Here is a 23,634-nt window from a genome sequence, read left to right as displayed (position 1 = left end):
CTGATGCCAGTGACAAGCAAGATTTCTTAGCTGAGGAATTTGGGATCAAGTCTATTCAGATTAGGCTTGCCTTGTAGCAAAGTTCAGCAAATGTGTTTTTAAAAGCCCACAAAACTGTAACTAGTTATTTATTATTAGATATTGGTCCAGGTCCTGTTTTCAGTTGCAGCAGTAGCCTGAATATATCCTTGGGGTTTTTTCTGTTAATAGCAATAGTTTATATTCAGTTCACGGTTGTGTCTTATTTGTAAGTTCTTGAGTATGTGGACCTGGCTCTTGGAAAAAAATGACATTTGAGTGCTCCATAAAATGAAAATAATAACAAAAGTTGATTCAGGTAGGCTCTTTCTTCCCTGGGGGAAACCTTGGTTGGATAATTCACTCTACAGGTAACATAAAAGTTGAAAAAGGAAAGGAGATGAGGCAGGCAATGTCAGGACTGTTATCCCTGCTTAAGTTGAGAAGACAAATATGGTAGTCTGAATGGAGAAGGACTCTGAGTAGCGGCAATATATGATGGGCTCAGAGTCTACAACACTTAGCAGTCTGAAAGCAGTCAATAATACGGTTTAGAAAGGCTCCCTCTTCCTTACATTCACACACAAAGGAAACATACACCTGTTTCCTTAAATTTTGTTTGTCACCAGATGAAGAGACTAAGTTCAGGATAGCACCTACAGATTTTATTTGTCAGGGCTCTAAAAATGCCATTGCTGGAGAGCTGAAGCAAATTCCTCAGTTTCCGGCTATCTGAATTATATCAGCAGCTGCTAGTTTCTTACACAGGTTTGAAAGGAAGCAAAAAGCAGAAATTATGTTGTGCCTTCTTTTGGGAACTTCTTGGTATCACTAAAAGTAATGTTGAATCTTATACAGGGAAGGTGGCTTCTTGAAGTTGTATAGAACAGAGCTTGTAAAAATAAATTGATATAACGGCATTTTTAATGAGCTTGCATGTTTGGTCAGTAAAGGGAATCAGAAATGATTGTGTAATATATTTAGACATATACATGACATCTGGTTCAGGTTCATGCATTACTTTGATTAAAAAATTAAATCAAAATGTAGTAAACATGACATCCTAAAGTAAATTGAAAACTGAGTAATTGAGAGGTAATTGTAAAAGTAAAATTTCTGAGTGGATGTGTTTTTGATGAGTTCTACAAAAATGCTACATCTTCTGTACTTGGAAGTGATTCAGTGGTTACCAGGAGGCTGTGTTCAGTTCTGGTGTTTGTACCTTAGGGAAAAAAAAAAAAAAAAAAGAAAAAATGCAAAACATAGCTCTTCAAAAGTTTAATGGGGTAAAAAAACAGAGGAAGGCAGGGCTCAGAATAAGAATGTGTAAAGCACTTCCTACTGAAAAGGTTCAGAGTGTATCTATGCTTATGCCACATTTCAGTGGTTCTCTCTGCAGAATTTGGAAATTGAACTCCTGACACTGGCAATCTCAGTAGGTGTTGTTGGAGAAAAGGTCAGCTCCTATGACCTGAGAAAGGTCTTCAGGGAAGAGTTAAGACTGTAAGTGTCTTTTTGACATAAGTGCCAAAGATGTGATGAAGGCTTACATTCATTACCTGAGAATTTTGTGTTTCCTGTGACCTAGAAAAAATGGATTCTCACAGCAGTGGATTTCATTAAGATATTTTGGACCCCTAATTCTCTGAGGATTGAGAATTGAAGAAATCAGTCCTGTGACCTGGGGCAATGAGTTCCCTGAAACATCAACACCTGACACAGTTAGACCCTAAACACTGGTGAAGGTTGTGATAACTGCAAAACTAATTTTGTGAATTTAAAACTTCACCAGTTTTCTAAAGGCTGCGTTTTCCAGAAAAGACCTGCAATGCACTGTAAAATTGGATTTTGTTCACAGCTGTAAATGCTTTGCAGTGCAGAGTGATGGCTGGAGTCAGGTGGGGTGGTTGCATACAGCCTGTGATGCCAGTGTGTCCTCAGCCAGACTGACTGGTGTGGCACAGCAGATGGTAGGTAACCAGAACAACCAATGTAAGTGTGACATTTTCCCCACCAGACTACGGACGAGCGGGTTCGGCTGCCGGACATCCGAGCGAGCAGGTGGTACCAGTTCCGCGTGGCTGCTGTGAACATGCACGGGACGAGGGGCTTCACAGCACCCAGCAAGCACTTCCGTTCCTCCAAAGGTGAGTTTTCCCTCAAGTGTTCTGGTACTCACCTTCCTCTCACTCACACCTGGAGCACAGCCTGATCTGCCTGCTTTTATGGCAGAAGGTTTTTAACAGGTGGGTTCTTGAGTAGTTTTGCCATTGACTTTAGAAATGGTGTGAGATTTGTTTGAAGTCAGCAAATGAATTGAAAGTTGAAGTGTTATTATTCTTTTATCAGTAAGGGTCTCCATGAATAAAACTCCTTTGAAACATTTTCCACGTGATTGGTATCAAACTACGTGACCCTGACCATGAAACATGAAGGAACTTGGGTTTCAGTGTGTTAATCCAAGAGGTTTATCTTTTTTTCTTTTTAGTTATGAGAAATAGGTTATTATCATATGTTTAGTGGAGTACTGGAATATTTTGTTGCCTGTATCTAAACAATCGTAGCAGCATTGTTTTGATGGAACTTTGGACCCTCTTAATAAAACTTTCCCCTTGCTAGCACTAATTTTAAGTGCTTAGGAATAAAAAACGGCATAAATACAAAGCAGCATGTTTCTGTTCATTATAAAGGCATGCCTGATGATCCACAAAGTATTGTAGGAATTTTTGTTGGTAGTTCTGGTTTTGCAACTGTTTGGGTAATGAAATAACTTTGAAAACTATTTCTGTACAAGTAAATGGTAGTTGGGGGATGGATAGAAATGGTTCTCCCATCCTGTGGAGTTCCTGGCACTCTCCCTGGTGGGCTTTTGACCAACATGAAGAAAAAAATTTTCCCAGATGACTTGTAGGCGTAGTATAGGGGTTAGCACAGGACAGAAACTATTTCCATTAGACAGGTGATCTGGATGTGGTCAGTCACCCTCTCTTAAAGGCAGTTGATAATGTGGGCATAGCCAGGCCATGGCAGTTGACTTCAGTGCCGAAGAATGAGCTCCAGCACTCTTCACTCTACTGATAGAAATAGTTTCTAATAGAAAGACTTGTTATTTTAGTAGTGACAGAATCTTTACACTGATGTAACTTTGCATACTTTGAGGAATGTATTTCCTCCTCTTTCTTCTGACAGCATTCTCTTGCAGTACAGGCAGTTGCCATCTTTGGGTTCCTGTGCTGGCTTTTAGCTTGCTGTTTGGCCATAGTCAGTCCTAGAAAAAAATCGTTTTGGAGGTGTATTTATAAAGGGATGCAAGTAAGTACTTTTGCTGGTATGGAAGGTTTAATCACTTACTGAATAAGTATATTATTATTATTAGCCTTAATAATTTTTTTGGTGCTCTAACCATATTTGTGGTAGGAAGGTTCGCCGGCATAGCTGTCCCATTACTTCTGTGACCACAAACCTTTTAATGTATAAAAGAAGTATTATTTTAAGAATTTATTATACTTAAGTAGCATAGCATTTGAGTCACATAAAATAGTACAGTTCCTTCGGGCTGTGTTGAGCTTACTGTAAGGACTCTTCAGCAGCAGTACCTTTCTCTTTACTTCTTGAACAGCACTTCAGCAGCTACAGCAGTTGCTGAATCTGGCACCAACTTTCTTTTAAATTGAGATCACTGATGGTTGTTTTACTGAGTTTGTGAATATTTTCCAACTATTCTGCTTGAAAGCACTATTACTGCAGTTACATAAAGGTATATCATGGTAGCACTGAGGTTTTGGCTTGAACATGACATTTTCAGGCAGAACTTGTATTACTTTCAAAAAAGTTCGTCCCCTGCTGAGTGTGCTAGCCATTCTTAAAATACCATCCTTGCTAATGAATATAAGAATGTCCATGGTAAGTCATCCTGAAGGTCTCTTCAGCCCAGAACCTGACCCCAGCCAGAGGTGGGTTTCTGGATAACAGTGTAAGAGCAGGATAAGCACACAGGGGTATTTCTTCAGAATAGCCTCCAGCTGGCAGTAATTTGTGTTTCAGGAATTTGTGGTTTTGAAATCCTTACATGAGTACCAGAGTGCTCTTGTGGTCTCTGCAGCTACCCCTGAAGCACTTGCTCTCCTTGAACACTGCTCACAGCTGTCTAGTGGAGGTGGAGAGCACTTTTAGGACTTTGTGACAAGGGCAGTGGGAGTCAGTAGTACCTCTGCATGCTCTTACCTAATAAACCAAAATTTTGATAATGGCAGAAAGTATGTAGTCAGCATTCTTCAAAAGGCTTCTGTAACTCTCAAAATAACTATTTTCAAATCTGAACTCCAGCCCTTGGCAGAGGATTGTGAATTGTCAGACAAGCAGCAGGGAGTTCAGTTAGCTATCAGCTTCATAGCCCCAGTCAGCCTAGGCTGGCAGCTCATTTGGCCATTCTAGGGGCTGTGGAACTGTCAGTGGTTGTTATAAAGATGTCGTATTTGCCAGATGAAGTGTGTAGTCACTCTAGGTGACTCATGTGAAGATGCTGACTGCTAGGTGCTGACTGCTGGGAATGATACTGGGATGCTTCGATTGGTATCTTTTAGCCTCCATGTCCCCAGGTAGGCAGTCAGAGTGGTAACAGTTACAGTGTCACATTAACATTTAATTACTACTTTGGAGCTCAGTGGGAAGTGGCAGGCCCTGCCTGGTAGAGAGGCAAGAAACTGCTGCTCAGATGTGCCTAGTTTTTTGAGTGCCAGCATCTACTGGCCCCTGCTGAGCTCCTACAGGCGCATTTAACCTCCAGTTTGGAAAAGAAAAGGGGATTTTGGCACGTCACCTTTGGAAACTTGCTGCCTTTCTGTGCTATGTTTGTGTGAAGCATGGACAGAAATTCACATCAGTGTTTGACTTCACCCTGTTGTGCCAAGACCAAGAGAAGATTATTATCTTGGTCAGGCTTAGCAGAAGGTTTCTTCAAAAATAAACCCTTTGATCAGGAAACATGACAGGAATTCTTAAGACAGTTTCTCACACAAGATACTGAACTTTTACCAATTGCTCATAAGTTATAATGAATAGCAAATTATTTGGGTTTGTTTTTTTCTTTAAAGGAGGATAAATATGATATTTAATCTGAATCTAGGGAGAAGTATGGCACCACAAAGTCTCCGTCACTAAATATTTTAAGCTCTTAAGAGGAACGTTCAAAAACCTGCTGTAATTACTCAGAGAGAGAATTCTTGTCTGGTTACCACAATACTGTTTTATACTGTTTCGTGTCTTTGAAAGTGCAAAAAACATGATCTCTAAGTAGACACAGCAAAATAAAGTTTTGTTTTATTCAAAATGATGTTGAGTCTTCTGAGGTAATTTCCATTAACTTCTCTATCACTAAATAAAGCTCCGTATTTTCCAAAGTAATTTAATTTCCCAGTCATGAAAAAGACAAAACCAGGAAAACAAGAGTATTTCATCAAGGATTTCAACTTGCCATTCTTCATCTAGTTGTGTTTTGTGGTCTGATCTACTGCAGATTTTGATGCTCTTATACTGTGAACATTTGAGGTGAAGGTTTATTAGCTGTTTTACACTGCCTCATGTGTTCATCTATGGCATTAATTTATAAATAATAAATAAAGTGACACAGCTGAGAATTTTTGAAATATTCAAAGTTTAGTCATAGCTCTTCTTTTTTAATGCTGTTTATTTATTTTTTATAAAGGAAACGAAGGGTTTGCATGTGCTCGTCTGACATGACCCTTCACAGGGAATAAAGTGATGCTTTGTTTTGCCAAAATGAGATTCCAAAATTACGAGAAACACGGGTTGGATTATGTCTGTCTGTGGTGGAGTGGCTGGAAAATTAAGTGAGTACTACACCTAGAAAGTGGATTCTTTCGTATAAGTGGGACTGTGCACATGGACTTCTACATTGATTTTGTCAGCTAAAATTGATCAGAATTTTCTGCTATTTTGGCAGATTTTCACTTCTCTTTTCAGGGTTTTTAAATTTTGTGTGCTTTCCCTTTTATCTTTAATTGAGTGGCAACAATTTGCAATAACAGCAATAAATAAAGGTAACTGAATACCTGAGAGAACATTTTTGATCCATAAAGATACAAATATCCTTCTCTTCATGTTTAGACTGGCTCTCTCCAAGCTGTTTCCTTTCTTCTGGAAGCAGGAGAGAACTGTTCCTACAATCCATAAATTAGTCTCCTTGGATGAAAACTACCTGTGTTTTTCTTCCAGTAAGCAGGCACTGCCTAACCTAACTGATCAGAAGCTGCTTGGGACTAATAATACAATTTTTAATTTGTTGCGTTTGGTTCAGCATTCTTAGGCTATTTTTTTCCTAGCTTTTTATGATTTGTGATGAGAATGAACTCTCGGTAACAGGGACTTCAGTTAACTCTAGGACTCAGTGTTAGGCATTTCTCTATCATATATTACCTCACTGGTCTGTAGGTAGGTACCGTGCCATTTCCAGAGACAGGAAGATCAACACAATGAGCCCAAACCATCTGACCCTTCCTCCCCTGCTGAAGGTTTTTATCTTCACCATGAAGGCACTTGCCAGCATACACTGGATAGATTGTCAAGCAAAAGGGAGCAGACAACATTATTTTCACAGCCCATAAGTACCATGCTGGATGTGATTTCATGCATACGTTACTGAGTGTTAGAAAAACCAGAACAGACACCCACTCATGGCAATAAAATTCTTTCTGTTGCTCCTTTGAGACCAATGATTTTTTTATGCTCTTGCACAGCTGGTTTATGTGTGCCATTTCCATCGGGCAGATCCAGTCCTCCTGCTTACGCTGTGGAACTGTTTAATGGTTGGAAACTTGTCTGTTGAGCAGCTTGAGCAGACTTTTAGAGTTGGAAGGTCTCATGTTTGAAAGATAGCAATGGGAGATCTATTTTAAGGCAGGAAAAAAGCTCCATAAAAAAGGTTTAAATTATTGTCACACTTGCTCTCACCTTTACAGCTTGAATGAGAATTCTGGTTCCGATGTAATTTTCCCCCTCTCTCATACCTATTCCAAATCATTTACTGTTTTCACTGCAGTTGCCACATTGAAAGACAAAGTGGATGCACTGCAGCAGTGTATGACGTGACTCGTGTATAGCTTGCCCACACTGTTTTTTAAGGATGCAAAAGTGTTTCCAGGTCCTATTGATTTAAAGAATTTTGGAAAATATAAACTATTACTATGTTTACAAATGTGAGTGCGGGAAGATGTGCATTGTGAAATGGTGATTATGTGAGAGTTTTCTTTCTTTCCTTTATTTGCAGCAAGAAATCCTCCCTTTTGGGGACTGGAGACAGAATTTTGCTTGCGATGGCTGAGTAGCCAGCAAGACAGGAATTTAAGTCCTTTGGGTATACTCAAGCCAAACACAATCCAGACAAATGCAGTACTTACCCCATGTGCTGGAACAGCAGCTTCAGCCTTGACCTAATGAAGCTATCATTTCTAGCAGTGAGAAGCGATTTACTTGTCAGGCTGCTGAGACCAGGATTTTTTTGGAGTTGAGGACAGCTGTCTGTGCCAAATTCTAGGATATATAGAATGACTTCTATTTCATTTGCATTGTCATATAAACTGCAAAGGAAAAGCTGCAACTAGCATCACTCTTTCTGCAAACCAAAGAATTTGATTTAACACTCAGATAAATTCATGTATATAAAGTTCCAGTACTTCACATTTGAAAAACTGGCAGCAGTTTCCATTGCAGTAATTTTATGTCTGTGTATCTGAATTATACATGTGGGCAGTCAGTCAAAGGGATCACAGAGATATGAAGACTAACAGTAGAATTGCTGTTAGGTTTATAGTCAGCAGAACATCACTTTAGCTTTATAGTCAGGTTAACAAACACCTTATGTGTGTAAGCTTTATGATTCAGTACCAGTTATTAGACCTTGAAGTATTTTAGCACAAGTTGTATAGTCCTTTTAATATCTACATGGACATAACATAACAGACCACCGTGTAGAAACATTACTTTTCCATTCAATAATGCAGAAAAAACCAACTAATCTGTTATCTGGTAACTGGCTGGCATGCATTATAGAGGAGAATGCTTGTAAACACATCACAGGTTTTTTGATTTTTCTGGATTCTTGTTTATTTGAGAGGCCTAAGGGATGTTGGGGTTTTTTGGGTGTTCTTTTTGAAGGTGGGGTTGAGGTTGTTTGGTTTTTCTTCCTATTAACAGAGATCACATTGTCTTACCCTGCTATTCCTTCTCACTTGTCTGCTTTGCTGGTGGAATGAAATCCTTTCAAATGAACAAACAATTAATATTCTTGGATTCTTAACTTACAAAATGATCATTCTGTCACTTGTAATAGTGATGAGTGTCACAGAAATATCTTGAAATGGATGAATAAATTATATAGTGGTATTGAAACACTTAATATGGAATGGATCCTAATCTGATATGAAATGTTCACTGAATGTCTTAATATTTCAGGTAATACACCCCAAATGCATGAAATATTTTACTGATGCATTCATACATACAGACAGGATTTTTTTCAGTTGATTAAATGCAAAACTGTAAAGTTTTGTTTATCTTTGATATTTTACATCTTTATAGCTTTTTATTTTCTTAAGCTTAGTCTACTATTTTTAATAAAGCTCTTAGAGAAAATGTGTTACTTTCAATGTCTCACCTTTTCATGTCTGTTAGCTGCAGATCTCCTCCTTTCTGTCTTCTACCGCCACCACCATTCTTGTTCAAAGGCATTTTTGTGGATGACATTTGAGAGGCTTGCAAAAGAGTCTTTGAAGAAAGAGGGCACTCGGGAAAATATCTGCTACTGCTGTATTGTTTCACATGTATATTCCTTCTAATAGGACATTCTTTCTATCCTTAACTATAATTACCCAGTAACTTTTAATGCAATGTTTGTATTCTCACACAGAAAAGAAGAAATAGGTTTTCTTTCAAATGTGAATCAGTGTTTTGTCTGCTGACTGGACTGTGTCTAGTGAGCACAGAAGACATGTTACTGATAAAGTAATGTTTTCAATAAACTATGCAGGTATAAAAAGTACAGGGTGATATGCTGTTGCTGTAGAATTCAGAAGAAACAATCTGTTGGTTTCAGTGCTTTCAGTTCTTCCTTACTGCTTTCTTTTGCTGGAATGGAGATACAAACATTTGAAAAGAAAGAATCTAAATTTGATCATTTACTTTTAGACCTACAAAAAATTGGTGAAGAGAACTTCAAAATATTTTTAATCGTGTAATACACTTTGTCCAGAAGAGCTGTTTCATTTAACTTTTAGATCTTTTTTTAAATGACTTTCTATCTCTTGTAGAGGCAGAATGAAGACAAATTATTTTACAGTTTGAATTATTTTTGCTTTTATCTGATCATTTGGAAAGATATATTCTCTGAAACACTTTAATTTTATCCCATATGTTTTGTATACATAATACATGATGCATAGTACTTCTGGGACATAACCTGAATAATTCACCTACAGTAATATGATCATGTTGCACTTCAGGTTATAAATGTTTTATTTCCCTAATATAATGCCATATAACATAAAAAAGCCCCTAACATTTTAAATCGGTGAAGATGAATGCTTAATAAAGGTCTTAGATACATAAACCACGATTCTGTTTATAGTTTTTGTCCCTAAATTACATTTTATACCTACTTATTAAATAATAGAAGTAAATGAAAAATTGTATGAGAGAATAGTACAAACAGTTTAGCTAAATTTTTCTTTAATTCTGGAATTAATAGTTTGGCATACTTTGAGATGGAGTAGTTGGCAACTTCACAGGTAAGGAAATAAGTGTAACAGCAGTGCTTCTCCAAAGCCAGAAAAAATAAAAACAACTGACTTGCTAGTGGATTAAAAAAAACAAGTGAGAGGTAAGGCATTCTTACTATTTGGAAACTATGTTGAATTTCCAGAATTCTTGAGTATGCGTTGTAACTTTTATGGCCAAAAGTTAGGTTGAATTATATGTGTGAGGAAACAGGGCCATCCATTACTATTTAACTAAAATGGCATGTGTGAGGAAACAGGAGCATCCATTGTTATTGCAGCAAGAGTCCTGTTCAATAACACGAATAAGTCATTATTTCACATCTGCTGATCTTTAAAAGAGAAATGCTGTCTTTATTAATTCTGAATGTGTCTTTTTTTATAAACCAAATGATGGAATTTTTTGGTGAGACCATTTGTCGTAGGGATTATCTGATGAATTTAGTATGCCTGGCATGTTTATTTAACAGCTCATTTACCATTATAAAATAATATAAGGTAAAGCATACAGTAAATGAATGTCTGATGTTCCCTCCTCACACCTCCAGTTTTATTTCTGGCAAATAAGTGATGGTTCATATGGCTAGAAGTTCATAACATGTCTTAGTTACTATGAATTTCCTTTACTCTTCTGATATACTTTTAATTTTCTTTTGTTTTGTGTCTCACTGCTTACTTCTACATAAATTTTGTTTTTGCAGTTTCCTTATATTTTGTCACCAATTTTTGGCTACCACAGACATTTAAAAAAAAGGTCGAAATGAAAAAGTGGGATTAAAAAGTAGGAGCTGGTAAACAGCAAATTGGACTTTCAGAAGCTTGGTTGCAAAATTTCCATTGATTCACATTACTTGGGGGCAGTATATTTTATAGTGAGTCCACAGGGAGGACCTACATTCAATACTGGAAAAGATTCAATATTGAATCTTTTCTGAATATTCAACCTCTGACTCTCATGTCTCTTTCCTGACTCTAGAGTCAGCACAAAGACAACTGAAGGAATACTATCTCAGTTGATATTGACCAGGAATTGAACCAGAATAGTGAAATAAATCAAAGAGGTAGCTAATTGCTGTTTGACATTCTAAAAAAAAATCCTATTGATTTCTACCATGGCATAATATATCATTATGCTTTAATTATATTTATTCTAAGGAAATGTTTATGTCCCATGGTGGTAGATATCAATATTAGAATTTTGAAGGAACATTCAAGGTGTCAAAACATAATTTTATCATCTGAGAATTATCTGGCAATGAAAAAATATTCAGTGTTTCAGCCATACAGTTCTGTGCTGACTCTACAAGGTCACTTGTAGAACCTGAGTGTTTTACACTCGCTATATATTTAAATTAGTGAATGACAGAGGGGAAACTGATAGGTGCATTTTTATAAAGCTTCATAATGTTTGTGAACTATCAACAACACAGAATAATGACAAACTAGATGCTAACTCATAATTTTTATTTCAGTAGAATTTGAATTTCTAGAATTTACAAGAAGCCATATCAGGTATGAGAAGTCTTTGCCTGAAATTTCCTCAAGGTATTTAGAGTGTTTAATCCAGCTCCTGAATGCCTCATAAATACATGAGATGAAGATAATCTTTACCTCGCTGAAGCTAATTTTGACCTTAGAATATTTTTTTTTTTTTTTTAAATTCCAGATCCATCTGCTCCACCAGCTCCATCTAATATCAGAATTGCCAATATCAGTGCAAACAATGATGGGAGTGTAAATGCAATGATTACTTGGGATCTTCCAGAAGAGCCTGATATCCCAGTGCACCACTACAAAGTCTTCTGGAGCTGGACGTACAGCAAATATGTAATCCCAGCAAAAAAAAAGAGAAGGAAGATTACCGATGGGGTAAGAAAGAAATCAGTAAATGGGACAGAAATACAGTTTATTTCTGACACAAAACAGAGTGTAAGTATAAAATGTGTGATAAGTTGCAATGATTTCAGCCACTGGTAAAGTAGTGGTCCTAATTTTTAATATCATGAAGCCATAATAGACACTTTTGACCTCTCAATCCTTTTCTTACACTGAACCCTGGGAGACAAGTAAACTTCTGCCTTAGAATAGAGGTAAATAGTATAAGGTTTTTCAGGAAAGATGAATGAAAAGTTAAATTCTGTTAATCCTTTAAATTTAGCCTTATTCAGTTAGTGCTTCTTAAAGATTATTTTATTTAAAAAGCCTGACATCATCTGTCACATTGTTCTTTCACTCTGCAAATAAATCTTGTGACACTATCATAGAGAGTGATCGTTAAATAGTCAGTATAGGTCCAAGGGAAAAACATACCCAAAACTCTTTAAATAAACTGCTGCACCAAAGATCTGGCAATATTTCCTTAGCAGCAAGTTCCTATGAGTTTCTTGAATAATGTATTAAATATTGCTTTACTGGAAAGCTTTTTGTTATGATATCCATATCATATGATATCCATATGCAAATTTCATATTGTTTTAAAGCAGTTAATAGAAATAATTAGATAGAAATAATAGAAGTCAGTTAGACATAACTTAATTCTCAGTGCTTTTGATAGTGAGAATGTTAACACTGTGTTTTGGCTCTGGCTGCCCATTGCACTGTGATGAATGACAGTCAAAGGGTCACAATTCCCTCTCTGTCCCTCAGCCACCAAACCCTGACAGAAATAAAGGCAACGAAGGCTGTGTGATGAAATTATGCAAGTCAATTTGCACAGAAAGGAAGTTAGTTCTTTATTGTCTTTTAAAAAAATAATTGTTGCAAGACAGGAGTAGGATTGGACTGTGCTACATAGAAAAGTTTGTGTTCTTCAAGAAACCTGACATTGGGTAAAGACCTTCAGGAAAGAGGCTTCAGCCTAAAGATATCAGGGAGCCTTCTCTCTACGAGCTGGTCCTTAAATCAGAAACCTCAGAGAAATTTAAAATTGGTCTGGATCTTTAATACCTTTGCATAGGATACTTCCTACATACAAATAATGTTAAAAAAGATCCATTATAGAACATTACAGTAATTGAGACCAAGTTCTGACCTTGAATGTAGGGAAATACAGGGTGTATTTTATAGAAAAAGCAGGCTCTTACAATATCTTTCATATTATTCCTGACTTGTACTTTTTCTTCTGCAGTATGTCATGAAACTGCACAGCAAGGCCAGTGAGATTCAGGACACTCAGATGCTATTGCTAATCAATGATCATTTGAATATTGTAGCAACTCTTAGGCTAAAAATGGAAAAGGCAGGAGCACTAAAAAAAAAAAAAGGAAAGATGGAAAAATCTATATTGTTAAAGATCACTGAAGATTATTTTTTGTCCAGTTTTTGCCTTTAGATGTAGCCCAACCCAAATAATGTCATACTGTTTTCCATATGAATTCATTCCAGGTAGACATTGAATTAGTTTGACTACAATATTGCCACTGTTAGTCAAGACTTATAGTCAATAGGTCAGCACTAAACAAATAAAAATAATTACTATTTAATGCTTTTTGACAATCCCTTTTTAACATCCCAAGTGTTAAATGTGGGACGGTTACCTTGGTACATGGTTATCTTTTTTACTCTGTACTGTCTGTCAAAAGACACAAGGAATTCTAAGGAAAACATGGGTTAATATCTTCCACATGGCATATGGACTAGAAGGATCTTTTTATAATTAAATCTAGGCAAAATAAAATATTAGACTACTGAGAAGGCTGGACTCTGCAATATCATGTGCCTTGTCTTGATGTATTGGTTTTTGACTGGAGAATGATAAACCTAATCTCTTGTTTCCCCATTTTAGACACTTCCATGACACTGGAAACTGTATTTTTTCTATTGTTTTCCATTCTCTACAGGACAACTGTTATTTCCAATGAGAGGGTGTTTTTGGTTTGTGCTTGTTTGTTAAATTTTTATTTTTGAGAGTTGAAACAAATAGAATGTATTGACAAATGTATTAAATGTTGGATTTTAGCTATCTTCAGACTGTCCGTCTCTAGCTAAAAGTTTTCAATTGCTTTACTGACACAGAAATTGGGGAATAAAGTGCTTAAATTCCTTTTGCTAAAATGATTTTGGCATAAGAGAAAAACCTTGTTATATAGAAGAATACCCCTTAGGTTTTGCCTAAACAATGGGTTTGGAATTGCCAAGGAACTGCCAAAATTATGCAAACATTGAGTAGGTTAGTATTTTTAAAATGACACAGAAAAACAGAGTCCAATTAAAGAAATTTTTTACAGAAAGTAAATTTTTCTCTGAAATTTATATTTGAGTGTTCTAACTTCAGAAAAATAGTGTGCCTAAGATAACAAGCCTGCTTTTAATAAAGGCCTGTGTTTCAGCAATATTATAACTGCTTTGTGTATTTATTCTATTATAGGCCCAAAATTATGTGGTCCTGGAGGGGCTCCAACCCAACAGCAACTACAATGTAGAGCTGCAGGCAGTAACACGTTGGGGTCAGATACGCTTAAAAAGTGCTAAGGTTTCTCTCCATTTTAGCACGACTCAGGACATCAGGAATAATAGTGAGTAACCATACTCAAACACCTGAATGCTTTCTCTCTCCTTTATCTGGAATTTGAATTTTTTATATAATCATTTCTCAAATTTTAAAAAATCATCTTCTTAAAGCGGGCTGTTCCATAGCACAAGATCATCCCTTGGTCAACTTGAGTAACCTTTTCATGTTAAATTTCTTATATTAAAATTGGTGACAGTTTTTGCCTTACTCTTTGACTTAGACTCCACTCAACTAAAGTAAACACTTGCAAAGAAAATGGAAGCTTTTGCATAACTGTAGTGTTAATATTTTTTAGATGCAATACAGGTGTGACTACTGATGTTTTTCTAAATGGATTGAATAAAAGCATTTCTTTGTTCCTTAGCTGGACAGTATTAACTAGCAATATTTTTCAAAATAACTGGCTATTTTTAGTAGCCCACTAATTCAGATTCTTGGACCACAAAAGCTTGAATTGATATATAAAACATTGGCTCTTCTATTAGGGAATCGAAAACGTTCCATGTCTCACAACCATGCATTCTCAAAATATTGCACATATAGGACCCACATTCAAATTAAAATCTCAAGATGTTTAGATGTTAGGTTATATATTGTTAAGGTCTTTAGAACCTCACATGCTAAGTAATATACTTGAAAATTTTATCTGAATCTGGCAGCAAACCATGATTCTTAGTCTTGGTTAAATGCTATTTATACAATTACAATGCAATACTGAGTTACTGCCCCAGTTGCTGATGGGTCTCTGATTAACTAATACAACAGAATTCTGATAATAAGATGTTAAAGAATGTGATTTTAATTATTCTGCCCTGACTCCATTTCATTTTCCTTTCATTTACATTCTTTCTCTAAAGTACACTCAAAGTTTAAACTTGTAGCCATTTTCATAACAGAACTGTAATTACTTTTAACCTCACTAATCAATTGCTGTTGTTGCCATATTCTGTTTCAGTATACATAAAATATTGTAATGTAGCTGTTAGCTATAACAGACCTTCTTGTCTGTGGTTGTTTCACATATTAATGTACCAAGAAGAAAAAATAAGCCTAAGTATCCTTCTTTTTCCCATATTAATCTACTCTTTACTACTTTTTTGGGCCATCTTAAGAGACAGCAGAAGGTCAAATTTTCATCTCTTCCACACACTGAGTCTTTGCTTCAAATCCATACCAGAATATCAGCTTGAATCTCCAGAGTCTTTATGTTAGGCAGGTTTGGGTTAAATCCTCGGTGAAGCCCAATGTAAGTGAATATAAGAGTTCTGCCCTTTCCTTGTTGGCCCTCCTACATTGTACCTGTGCTTTTTGTCATCCCCTAGAAAGGTAACCTAGTTTGCAGGACTGTGCATGGTATCAAAATCTTCTTACAGTTACTACATTAAGTTCTCCTTCCTTTTCTACATGTACACAAGAAATGTAATAGAGGAAAAAATTACGGTGGGAACTGGGTGTTTAATTCCATACACTGAGCCATTGAGCTCCACTAGAAGTGTATCATTGGTGTTTATGAGAGATTTCACATTTTGTGGATTGTTTTCCTAACAATTTTTTGTGGGGTTTGCTATTTTTTTTTCTCTTTTTTTTCCCCCCTGTGAAGTTCACTTGATAAACAAGCAAAAATTTTTTTCCACGCCCTCCCCCTACACAATTTCCCGCTCCTTTTGGTAAAGTTTCTGTGAAGTTCTGGCTCTCAGTGCTAGACTTTAAGGTATTTAGTTTTCAGTCCAGTCATCTTGACTGTCTTGTCACCACATGACATCACAGCTTTAAGGAAGAACATGTAGCTGAGTTTACATTGCATCAAAGAATCCTGGTGCTGGGATTTTAGCTGTCTGAGGTTGGTCTGTGTCCTGCTAAGTGGGAGAATGTTCTAGATGCCATTATATACAACTAGCCAAAGAGAAAATGGGCAAGCTTTTGAAGTTCTTTCTCTCATTTTATTATTAGTACAGTTTTATAAGTGTTCCCATCTTGGGAGTAGGGATAATTAAACAACTGACCTTTGTCATACTTTATCAGTACTCCTGACATTAGATCAGACCATTATAATCTTTAAACATAATAGTAAATAAAGACCTTGCATATACCAAAAGCCTTCTAAATTGAAGCTGAGTAACTGAGATACAAGCATGTCATTTTTGGTACCATTTCATTCTTACTGTGAAAACCCCTTTCACTGGTAGGGCTGTATTAGCTCTCCATGGCCTCACTAATGTTCTGACTCTCTTGGTCTATATCACCCTTGGGTTTATGATGGGAGAAGAAGATCTTTGTTTCAGTTTTCCGTCTTCAAAACATTGGGTTTTCAGAATCTGATGAAGGTCACATCTGAGTTATTACTTACAAATCCTCTACCAAATGGAATTCAATTATGCTATACCTCATACGTGACTTTGGCTGTTTCATCATTTTCTGTCCACTCCAGTGGCATCTCTTTCCTATCATTGTCATAGCTAGATTTAAATTCCTTCCACAGTTTTACTTCGATATCCTCCCTTCTCCTTGGTTGTTTTGCTTCAGAAAACAGACCATCAGTAGTTTTTGTGAAAGTCTGCTATCTACTTAAGTCTAATTAGTACAGACTTTCTAATGCCTTCTGCTTTATTTTGCTTTACTGGGGTGACCTTTCTGTACAAAAAGGTTCATTAGTTGTTGTGTTGCTTTTTAAACTAGAGTAACACTATACTGAGTACAGTATTTTTGTAATCTCATATACTTCAAGTATTTTGACTGTTCAGATTATGAACATCGATTTATTTCACGAGCAGTATTTTCTTTTTAACTGCAAATCAGTGCCTGTACCAACTAAAACACATATTTGTTTTAGAGTATTTCAGTATTAAATTTATAGAAAAATCTGAGCATCCCTTCTCTTAAAGCCATGAGGTAACGGATTCAAGATTCTTCGAACCTAAACTACTGATACCACACATTTTAATCGATAGAGCACTCTGCTGAGAGGTGTATTTAGGTCTTTTTGGACATTTTTTTTTAAATGGCTGGATTATAACTTACATAGAAAAGCAAGTAAAAACTACTCCTGGAGGAGATGCAAATTCATCTTCTATATCTCACTCAGGTTAGGTAGGTACAGAGCCAGTCCTGCTTGACGTACTTTTGAGAATACTCAGAAGCAGATAGAGAAATACGAAAAAGAAACAAAAAAAATGCCTTAAATATTATCTAGGACATGACATTTATGGCTTGTCTGTATTTTGGGACTTCCATGGCCTTTGGGAAGTAGTTCCAGAAGCAACATGCCAATTTTGCTGAAGTCCCACTGTCATATGCTCTGCTCTGTGTGGAATTAAGCTCTGGTTTGTAGGTGTCCGGTCCTATTGTCAGAATAGAGGTAGCCCATAACCTGCTGAAGTAATTTGGTCCTACAGACCTCTTTGAGCTTTGCCCTCAGCCCTCTGGCGTTACATTTCCCCACACTCAAAAATGCATTGCCTCACTATATTTGTGTGCTTCACTTCTGGGAAATGTAGCAAGATTCTCGCTTGATCTTTATATAGAAATATTCTAAATTGGTGTCCTGGTTTTTGTGGAAGTGGAGCAGACAGAGAGTAACAAAGTAGAGATTTAATAAAACTGAAATAATTTAAATTGAGGAATACCTGGTAGATTTTAGTTTGTCCTTCTCTATATAACTTTTTGATTTCCATTTAGGTAATAGTAACATTATGGTTACCTTAAGAAAGAATTTCCTTAAGTTTGGTAGTTTAATTTAAAATAAACAAACAAAATGAAAAATCATATCAGATTCAAAGGGCTGAGAAAGTAAAATTTGGCCATAAAGCAAGTGAGTTTCAATTGAAGCTGCATATAAGGCAAAATGTTCAAGTTTATATGTTACTTGTGACAACTATTGAAATCTTAATTTTTCCCTCTTTCTCTCAAGTATGTAATTAATAATTTGCTACTTCCTTATTATTAGTCTTTGGTTTTATTTTAGGTGTTTAATATTGAATTAAATACAGCTTTTTGTTTTGTTTTGTTTATAATCTCATCCTCCTAATAGGATCAGATACATTTGCAAGTGTGCAATGAAAAGTGCAGTTTGAATGAACATTTCTTTCTTTTCAACTGAAACTATCTATAAGTACTGTCAACCCTGCTAAATGTTGATAAATTGTTGCCAAACAAGATGCTCGATGAAATTGCCAACTGCAATTGCTTGTTGGAAGCAAGGCACATAGCACCAAGGGAATTGCTGAAAGAAAATTCCTCTCTTGCAATATTTTCCTAAGCATTCACCATTCACTGTTGAGAACAGGAAAGTGGGCAAGACAGATCTTTAATCTGACCACAGTGTTCTTATATAGCATACCAGAGGACTATATTTACTTTGATGTAGTAACCACATGGGGCACTCTGTGGGTTACATTCAGTGCTGTCCTTGGATTTTGTGCATATTCAAACACTGCAGGAATATAAAGACTGTGAAGTATTATAGAGAACTACTGGTAGATACTGTGCCTGTTTAAAAGATCATTGTGTTAACATTTTTTGTTCTTGGGGTTATAAATACGGTCCATTTCCTTATTACTCTTCAGAAAATTTACAGAGCATTTCCCTGTAAAATCTTATTTCTCTTTTTTGGTCACTGTCTAAATTCTTTGACTGAATTTCAAACGAGTGATTTTTCAACCACTATGGACAGTTAATTCTTTATTTCATTTAGGTAAGAAACTGAAATAAGATCATTTGGATTAAAGATACTATTATTTTCTGAATTTCAGCAAATTTAGCATAGTCATTATAAAGCACTGTAGTTAACTAAATAGTTTCCTGATCATTCTGTGTATTGCAGAGGAACAGACATCTGCTGGGAAACCACAGAAAGGACTGGTAGATCCTTACCCGACCTTTCAAAGAAGGAAAACCACTCGTTTTCTTAAAATTGGAACTCCTTTCTATCAGGACAATCAACTTCAGGTCAAAGTCTATTGGAAGAAGACAGGTTTGTCAAATTTTGCTTTACTGTTTTTTCTAAGGAGGACTCTTATCATCCATCTCAGAGTTGTAGAACATTAATACAATAAGTAATTAATAGTTGAATCCTACACCCATCCTTCCATCCTTTCATCTTCACATTAAAGGGAAACATTGCCTCTCCTCTTTGTGTTATGTCTGTGTATATGTCTTACAGAAGGAAATTACATGAATCAGCTATCCAAAAATTACAGTCAGTCATATTGGGACACTGAATCTTCACAGAGCTGGGACAATTTTTATTTTGGTAGGAATTACCTCTGTAAAGTTTTAAATAGCAGAATTCGGCCTTACCCACAAAAGCTCTGAGGAACTTATGAATGTTTAGCTTTATGCCAAACTTTATCAGTCACCTTGATTGAGAACAGAATGGATAGTAGGTCACAACCAGAAAACATCTTGAAGTTACTTTTCTGCTAGGCTGCATCCGTCTGATTTTCAGAAAAATCTATCTAATTTTATGGTTTAGCCTTCCAATTAAAAGGCAAATGACATAAATTTAAAGTGTCTGTTCATGTTCAGAAATCAATAAAGGGATTTTCCTTTCTTGTCCTCTAAGAACATATAGGTTGCTCCAGCTTAGCCATAACAGGTTCATATGCTGTTATTTCAAAATGTGCTCACACTATTCATTTTTTAACTTAGAGCAATCTACATGTGTATCAATACCACTAAATTAAATCCATTCAATTTTTGTGCTTGAAATAAAGGGCTACAAAGTGGACAATCATGTTTTCTTCTTGAATTTTTCAAAGAATTTCAGAAATATTTAAATGCTTTTGGGTTTAGATGTGCGTGGCAACACCCTGAATAAGGACAGGCTATATAAATGTTAAATTATGCTATGTAACATAGGAATATGTCACACTGGATATTGTGGCTTTTCAGAGGTATCCTTTGCTTCTTATCCTTTGCCTGCCTTTTTGAATGGTTACCTTCCAGGCCCTCCTATGTGAATTACTTTCAGACCTATCCTTACTCCTCCCTAAAACCTGCAAGCTTTGGTTCAGCTGACTACATACACATTTTGAATATTTGTCTGTGTCTTGGCTACACTAGTTTTTTTTTTTTTTCCTTGCTTTCCCTATTATGTTTCTTTTTTCGGTTGTTTCATGGAAAGCTGGAACAATTTAAAGTTTAAATAAAAGTTGAGGCAATTTTAATCGGGAATATTCAGTTTACCAAAAAATGTGGTTTTCGTTATCCAAAGTGAGATTTATACATTCTGAGCTTGTTTGGGACGGATCACCTTAAACTTTAGCCTCTGCAAGTGAGATGTCAACTCATTGTCCAAGCTCCTTTTATTGTTAGAAGAGAAAAACAGGTGACTTCTGAAACAATTCATCCCCCACAGCAGCAGGATTGCTCTCTGGAGATGTCTCTCTTCTTTACTGAGAGCAGAGGGGAGCCTAGGCAGCTCATTTGTAGAAAGCTTAGAGATGTCTAATGTCTCTCTGTAGCTGAGGTTCTACTCTTGGCAGTCTGTGTTGAAAAAAATGAGGGACAGGATTCAAAGAGGAGGAGACAATGATGTCTCCCACAGGCGTCAGATGGGGTTGTGCAACTCACAGTCTGCAGGCAAGATTCAGCCCAGTGGAACAATCAATCCAGCTGCAGCTGTTTTCCTGCCAGCCTGCTGCCAGAAGAAAGATCATGTGTCCTGTGACCAAAATGCCAGCACCCCTACTGAAATTCACCTTGTGAATACTTTTCCAAAGTTAGTTATACTTAATGGAGGGAAAATCCTGAGCAGAACAGCAATATTCTTATTCCAACGCAGATATCTTGAACTAAGTGTCCACTATTTATAATGGTATTATAACACAGCTATTGAGCTTAGAGGCATTACACCATAGAAACCTAAATGTTTCATATAAATCTGGAGCTGCATCTCACTGTCTGCTACATACCGGGAGGTAATATTTGTATTAGAGGCTATAGATATCTATAAAAAGAAATAAGGCAGTCAGCATCCTTATAGAGACTCATAGTTTGGAAATAAGAGGATTTCAAGGTGGTATAATTTCCAGAACTGAAAATGCCATAGACAGATTTGTCACCTGTCAAAAATGACATGGATTTACATGCTGTCACCTTGTGCCAGGGCTGTACTAGCTGAGTTGCTGAGTAGCTGACTGTACAGCTGACTCATGTTGTGTGAAGCTGTGTGCAGCCAGTCACATAAGGGGACACCCAGAAGCCCATTTTGGTCCTGGGCTGGTGGCAAGTTGTGTGAGGGGTGCTGGGGTGTTTAGGTACGTGCCCCAGCCATGCAGTGGAAGATGCCTTCATTTGTCTTGCAGAACAAGCAGTGATAGCAAAGGTGTGTGAGGAGGGGCAGAATATGGTGGTTCATCATGCTTACCTTTTTTTTTTCCTTTTTAAAAAGAAAATATCAGTGTTCTGAGTGACAGCACATGCAGTAACTCAGCAGGAGCCATTGCCTTGTGTGAAACTAAAATATAGCCAATTACCTGCTCCCAAGAAGCCAGCAGCTTCTACAAGCCCTTGCAAGAGTTTGGAGATTATGTAGTGCGTGGATGAGGTACTGTAAATTTGCTAGTGACAATTTACTGCAGAGCAGGTCTGTGTGACCGTGCAAGGAACACAGCAGGAAAATCACATTGGCTGTGTCCCATCTTCCTGACAAACAGCAGTTGCTGAGCCAGCTGTGTTGGGAACTGTACCCACACATCTTTCTCCTTTATGAACTGCACTGTCTTAGGTTGTGTTTAGGGATTTGTAGGAGGTATTAGAGTGCAGCAAGTATAATACTGAAATTCTGAGAGAGACCTTACCTGAGCCTGCTCAGTGGCATGGCATCTATTTCTATTGTAGGTAGGCAATCAGAGTTCAAATTGTTCCTGACAAAAAATTGGCCTGTTTGTCTCCTATATGGTGGGCGAACACAGAAGTCCCTGTTGATTGCACTAATGTTCTTTTTTGCGTAGTTTGCTATTAAAAATCAACACTTTTTTTGGTGGAGAAACACAGCCATTCTACAGTCCTAAATTAGTATGTATAACTTTAAAACAGAAAAATTAAGAGGCCAGCATGAAACCATGTGAAATAAGTAGGTTGATAAGCGTAAGAGTTACTATGATAAAAAATAATAATTCAAGAAATAAACGTCTCAAGCTTAAACATGTTGGACATTTGTAAATTGATCAAATTTCAGTTGGTTATAGTAGTCTTTGCTTTATCTGGTTTGGTTTTCAAGTATTTTTGGACTTTCTGTGTTAGACTTCATGACACGAACAAGAGATGGTTGCAGAGATGAAGAAATAAAAATGTTATTTAGATTTTGGATGGGCTTTTTGTTAGGTGAAGATTTAAACCAGTATGTTGTCACAGAATCACAGAATGGCTGGGTTTGGAAGGGACCTCTGGAGATGATCTAGTCCAATCTCCCTGCTAAAGCAGGTTCACTTGGAGTAGATTGCACTGGGTCATGTCCAGGCAGGTTTCAAATATCTCCAGAGAAGAAGACTCCACAACCCTTCTGGGCATCTTATTCCACTGTTCCATCACCCTCAAAGTAAAGAATTTTTTTCCTCATTTAGATGGAACTTTCTCTGTTTCAGTTTCTGCCCATTGTCCCTTGTCCTGTCACTGGGCACAGCTGAAAAGACTGTGGCCCCATCTTCTTGATACCCATCCTTAAGATATTTGTAAGCATTGATAAGATCCCCTCTCAGTTTCTCTTCTCTGAGAGGAGGTCAGAGAACAGGCCCAGCTCCTTCAGCCTTTCCTCATAAGAGAGATACTGCAGTCCCTTAATCACCTTTGTTGCCCTCCATTGGACCCATTCCAGGAGCTACACGTCTCTCCTGTCCTGAGGAGCCCAGAACTGGACACTGCACTCCTGGTGTGGCCTCACCAGGGCTGAGTAGAGGGGCAAAGTCACCTCCCTCCACCTGCTGGCAATGCTCTTCCTAATGCTCCCCAGGATCCCATCGGCCTTCCTGGCCACAGAGCACACTGCTGGTCATGGCAGCTTATTGTCCACCAGGACCTTCAGGTCCTTTTCCACAGAGCTGCTTTCCAGCAGATCAGCCCCCACCCTGTACTGGTGCAGAGGGTTGTTCTTCCCCAGGTGCAGGACCCTGCCTTTGCTGAAATTTACTGAACTTTGTTCAACCCTACAGTTGCCCTTGTTATGTTGAAATAGTGTCTTTTAACTGTAATGAAAAGTTTAAGAGCTGCTGTAACAGCAGTCTTTCTTTTAGTAAAAAAAGAGTTATTAGTTTTCTATATTAATAACTGCTCAGAATTTTTTATTGTATTCCTAATTCAGTGGTCGTACCATTCTATGCA

General features: G+C 37.0%; 1 protein-coding gene across 1 annotated transcript in view; it reads left to right on the top strand.

Moving 5' to 3' along the window:
- The window catches only part of ANOS1 (anosmin 1), a 134,540-nt gene that overhangs the window by 84,537 nt on the left and 26,369 nt on the right, over positions 1 to 23,634 (top strand). Inside the window, exons 6-9 of the mRNA XM_032100603.1 lie at positions 2,036 to 2,165; positions 11,473 to 11,675; positions 14,173 to 14,320; positions 19,136 to 19,285. Coding sequence (XP_031956494.1) covers positions 2,036 to 2,165; positions 11,473 to 11,675; positions 14,173 to 14,320; positions 19,136 to 19,285 — 631 coding nt within the window. The remainder of the gene's footprint in view (positions 1 to 2,035; positions 2,166 to 11,472; positions 11,676 to 14,172; positions 14,321 to 19,135; positions 19,286 to 23,634) is intronic.

The sequence above is a fragment of the Corvus moneduloides genome, chromosome 2 (genome assembly GCF_009650955.1).
Source record: "Corvus moneduloides isolate bCorMon1 chromosome 2, bCorMon1.pri, whole genome shotgun sequence".
NCBI lineage: Eukaryota > Metazoa > Chordata > Aves > Passeriformes > Corvidae > Corvus > Corvus moneduloides.
This window is presented reverse-complemented; position numbering and strand designations above follow the sequence as displayed.